This window comes from Clarias gariepinus, chromosome 2 (genome assembly GCF_024256425.1).
Source record: "Clarias gariepinus isolate MV-2021 ecotype Netherlands chromosome 2, CGAR_prim_01v2, whole genome shotgun sequence".
Classification (NCBI taxonomy): Eukaryota; Metazoa; Chordata; class Actinopteri; order Siluriformes; family Clariidae; genus Clarias; species Clarias gariepinus.
This window is the reverse complement of record NC_071101.1, coordinates 11,952,819-11,958,437: the sequence shown is the minus strand read 5'-3', so window position 1 is coordinate 11,958,437 and position 5,619 is coordinate 11,952,819. Positions and strand designations below refer to the sequence as shown.

Sequence of the window (5,619 nt, the reverse complement as noted above, 5' to 3'; positions counted from 1 at the left end):
AGCGCAAACTGTTGTAAATGTGCTATATAAATAAACTTGACCTTGACCATGTATTCATTTAATATATGTATGAATTTACCATCGGTCCCTTCTACCCATCATCTGCCCTCACACAGACAGACACACACACAAATAGGCAGACAGACAGACAGACAGACACACACACACACACACACACACACAGCTGAGTTACAGTGGTGTTGTATCTTAAGCATGAACCATAAGTAAGAGTTGTTTTCCTTTGAGTCCAAATTTAAAATGCTGTACTATTATTAAATTAGGTTAATTGTCTCTAAGCCATTATTGCTATATTATTGTTTAGTGAATTCTGGTACATTACACACAGACATCAGGCCACTGTCAATTTCTGGTCACTGACACCACCTTGTAAATACTTGAAAGTGAAATACACTTAACTTGAACTAAATAAACAAAACAGCCAAAAAAAATAGACTTTTTGCTGAAATCAATAGTTTAAAAATTCAAAAATTATTTGCAAATGAACAAAAAAGTAAATGTGGTGATTTTACAAATATTCATTTAATTCCTTAGCAACTCTGAATTAGATCTGATGCAAAAGTTTTTTAACAGAAGTCATGGAATTTGAATGAAGTGTGTTACAGTACATGATCATAAATATAAATTCACCTGTTCCTAAGAAAAAGCTCAAAAGTGTGTTAGAGAACGTAGTTAAACAAACACTATTATAAAGTTATTTTGCCAAAATTCACTTGGTGATTCATCGGACCATAATAAATTGTTTCACATATATAGAAAGAGGTTGGTGGAGAAGAAAAATAATTCAACAAAAGATAAATAATTTGAAAATAGTTTGAAAAGTCCTACACGATAGCAGCTGGCCAATGAGGATGCAGCCCTGTAATGCCCGCCCCCAGTAAAAGAAAAGCAGAGAACATTGAAAATAATTGTATAATTAATTAAATTAATATTTAAAATAATTTGTATTTACTTTAAAATTAATAAAAAAAATTTTTTTTTTTTGGCATAAATATTCCATTACAAAACCATTTCATACCAATGGTTTTGAAACAAAAGAAAATTATAATAATTAATAATAATAATAATAATAATAATAATAATAATAATTAATGTTTTATTCATCACATCAAGTGTATTTTTTAATGGAAACAGTTTCTATATCTATTGTTACTTTTTTTGTTGATTTGTGTATGATGTGTGTAATCAATAATATCAAGCAAAATCTTTGATTTAAAAGCTTTTATTATTAATCGAAAGCAGAACATTCTAGTGACACACACTTAACACAAAGTTTGGTATTAATGACCAGATGTAACACACAGTGAAGCAGTAGAATGTAAGCTGAGTAAAGTGTGTGTGAGCTCACAGCTCTGAGCACTGCTCTATGTTCACTGTGCTCACCACAGTAGGTTGGTTCTCCTTGAAGGCCTCACAGGTCACCAGCTTGTTCCTGCACTGCTCCGAGCGGAGGCTTAGCGTGCTGCTCCAGCTGTAGAGGCCGTCTGTGTGCAGAACATCAGCACTGTGACTCTCCCCCGAGGTCCAGCTGTTCCCATTAACCTTCCAGGTCAGCCTCCAGTCCGAGGGGAAGCCCTTGTTGGCCACACACACGAGTGTGACCTTCTCCTGCTGCAGCTCCACACTGGAGGGGGGCAGCACCGTCACACTGGGCCGGGTGAGACCTACACACAGACACAGAGACAAGGCATTAATGAACAGCTGTCAGTCACTCTGGTTATGTTACAGCTCACTGTGTGTTTCACTTCCCTTAATATCCTACAGAGCAGAACTGAGTTCAGTGGAGCGTCACAAACAGTTCATATTCAGTTCAAATCATTTATCTTAAGACTTAAAATAATTTATATTAGTGTGATTACTGGACATTAAAATTGACCTGTACTAAACATTCACTAATCAAACATCCACAACATTTTATCTATAACAACTGTTCTTTCTGTGATCTATGGATGTTCAATTTTAATTAATGATAATATTTAACCTTGATAATATAATTAAGTAGGATTTAATATGAAGCATGTTTATCATTTTAATAAAATTGATTTACTCTTCCACTTTTAACTGTTTTTAGACTCAAAGTTTCTGGGATGTCAAATATAGTAATGAATGACACATTAAAATTTACTATATATGATACCTGTTTTGTGTATTAATTTATAAATAAATAAAGTACTAGCATTATAACCATATACTGTACATTTTAGTTGTTGTGTAAACTAAGAGAAACCAAATGACAAAGAATTTTTGTCCAAATAAAAAAAACAAAAAAAACAAAAGCACAGTTTCAGTCAATAGTCAATTTCAAGTCAGTAATTTGAACACACTGTATTTCAGTCATTAGTAAACAGGTTACTTACGGCCCACAGACAGTTTGGTTCCTCCACCAAAAGGGTGCCACAGTGATACAAACAGGTTTAGTGGCCGTACAAAAACCCTGCTGCTCTAAACTCACTGCTCTCTCCATCCATTTAAACCTCTTATTTGTCTGTCTACCCAGTGAATGCAATTAGTGTGTAAGACATTAAACTAAATAAAAATATATTGCTGTGTATTTACTTACTGCCAACACTGATGCTGCTTCTTCCACCATAAATCCACTACAGTGAGAAACTTATTAACAATCAGTACAAACACATCCAGTGAAAGTTTAAGCTTCTCTCTCTAATTCACTTATTTATGCATCTTAGACCTAAAAGTATTTTACAGAAAATCTCTATCTGACCCCAGAAGTAAAACTCACACAATAACTCTGTATTAGTGTGAGAATTACAGTAAGATTGGGGGAATGTGGTAAAGGTGTTTCCATACTTAGAGGACACTTTGCATTGGCAGCACATGCTTCAGTGCTCTGGGAGTGTTTATAGCGCTGTGACTTTAACACTTCATGACTGAGAGCTGCTGCTACAGCAACTTCACCCACAGCTACCATGACTTTGATCCCCGTCTTCATCTGGACACTGATCCTCTGGACTCAAGGTCAGACACTGCTTCAGATTTTATCTATTTAATCATTTCTTTAAACAAATACACTCATTGTTTCTATTATAGAGGTTCAGTTTCTTGATGCATTATGTTTATATTTTTTTAGAATGCAGAGGTCAAGTCACAGTAACTCAGACTCCTGCAGTGAAATCTGCTCTTCCAGGAGAAACAGTCACCATCAACTGTAGAACCAGTCAGACAGTGTACACAGACTCATCTGGTGACCGCTTAAACTGGTATCAGCAGAAACCTGGAGAAGCTCCTAAACTCCTCTTTAAACTTGTAAATCAGCGACAGTCAGGTTTTCCAGCTCGTTTCAGTGGCAGTGGATCTGGATCTGATTTCACTCTGACCATCAATGGAGTCCAGATTGAAGATGCAGCAGATTACTACTGTCAGAGTTTACATTATATCAGCAGCATCTGGCTGTTCACACTGTGTTATAGATCCGTACAAAAACCTCCCTCAGTCACATTGTAGAGAGACTTCATTGCTGCAGCTGAGAGCGACTGCAGGTGCTGAGTTAGAGGATGTAATACGACACAATGACACTCTGTAAAGGAAAGGAACCACACCACACTAACTCACAACTCACACTAGACATCCCTCTATAATTATGATGATATTAATACTGACTTTTTAGTAAATTATACAGAATTTCCATTAATTAGCTTCAGCAACGAAGGATTCGTGAATACACCTAAAAATTTATATCAGTGTTTTCATGCAATATATTCATTTAAGATACACTCACCTAAAGCATTATTAGGTACACCTGTTCATTAATTTTCCATTAATGCAATTATCTAATCAACCAATCACATGGCAGTTGCTTTAATGCATTTAGGGGTGTGGTCCTGGTCAAGACAATCTCCTGAACTCCAAACTGAATGTCAGAATGGGAAAGAAAGGTGATTTAAGCAATTTTGAGCGTGGCATGGTTGTTGGTGCCATATGGGCCGGTCTGAGTATTTCACAATCTGCTTAGTTACTGGGATTTTCATGCACAACCATTTCTAGGGTTTACAAAGAATGGTGTGAAAAGGGAAAAACATCCAGTATGCGGCAGTCCTGTGGGTGAAAATGTCTTGTTGATGCTAGAGGCTAGAGGAGAATGGGCCGACTGATTCAAGCTGATAGAAAAGCAACTTTGACTGAAATAACCACTCGTTACAACCGAGGTATGCAGCAAAGCATTTGTGAAACCGCAACACGCACAACCTTAAGGCAGATGGGCTACAACAGCAGAAGACCCCACCGGGTACCACTCATCTCCACTACAATTTGCACGAGCTTACCAAAATTAGACAGTTAAAGACTGGAAAAATGTTGCCTGGTCTGATGAGTCTCGATTTCTGTTGGGACATTTAAATGGTAGAGTCAAAATTTGACGTAAACAGAATGAGAACATGGATCCATCATGCCTTGTTACCACTGTGCAGGCTGGTGGTGGTGGTGTAATGGTGTAGGGGATATTCTCTCGGCACACCTTAGACGCCTTACTGCCAATTGGTCATCGTTTAAATGCCACGGGCTACCTAAACATTGTTTCTGACCATGTCCATCCCTTTATGACCACCATGTACCCATCCTCTGATGGCTACTTCCAGCAGGATAATGCACCATGTCACAAAGCTTGAATCATTTCAAATTGGTTTCTTGAACATGACAATAAGTTCACTGTACTAAAATGGCCCCCACCATCACCAGATCTCAACCCAATAGAGAATCTTTGGGATGTGGTGGAACGGGAGCTTCGTGTAATTTGACAATGGCTAAAAAAAATGGTGGACTGAGAGTTTGCGTAGACCTAAGGTCCTTCAACAAAGCAATAATACCAGATCGATACCCTTTGCCATCAATCGAAGAGCTGACTACACACTTTCATGGCTCAACGATTTTCTAAACTCGACCTCCGTCAAGGTTACCTCCAGGTTCCTCTCCATCCAGACAGCAGAAGCCTGACTGCATTCGTTACACATGCAGGCATATTTCGTTATACAAGGATGCTTCCTAGCTGTTTCCAAAAAATCATGTCTAACATACTGGCTGGCGTTCCTGGCACTGCCATCTATCTGAATGACATTATTGTCCATGCCCCGAATGCAGTGATTCACGAACAGCGCTTAAAGGCTACTTTTGCTGTAGTCAGTTGGCATAACCTGACACTTAACGCAGAGAAATGTATATTTGCAGTACCAGAGGTTGACTTTGTTGGCATTTATGTTTCAACTGAGGGCCTTTTCACCATTGCACTCATTCTTGGGGATGACTAGATACTATATGTGCTTTCTACCTCAATACTCCACAATTGCATACCCCCTACGCCAGCTGCTAAAAAAGGATGCGCCTTGGGCCTGGTCGTCAGCCTGCTCGGATGCAGTGCGCACACTTAAGGAACTGTTGATGAGTCCCCCGTCCTAGCCCATTTCAGTCTTGACTGCCCCACGCTGGTTGCTGGAACTTGTGATGCTTCAGCTATCGCGGCTGGCGCTGTCCTCTCGCAACTCCAGAATAGTGGGAAAGAGGAGGCTCTAGCTTCCTGGGCCTGCAAACGCTGGCATATCTATCTTTATGGTCGAAAATTCATCCTCCGGACCCACCATCAAGCCCTTAGTG

At 38.8% G+C, this 5,619-nt stretch overlaps 1 gene segment (V, D, J or C); it reads right to left on the bottom strand.

Moving 5' to 3' along the window:
- Window positions 1-1,230: 1,230 nt before the first annotated feature.
- LOC128539900 (Ig kappa-b4 chain C region-like) lies at window positions 1,231-4,982 on the bottom strand. The segment is given in 3 exon segments: window positions 1,231-1,682; window positions 2,376-2,460; window positions 4,929-4,982. Coding segments are annotated over 3 exon segments (459 nt in total).
- Between the last annotated feature and the right edge of the window lie 637 nt (window positions 4,983-5,619).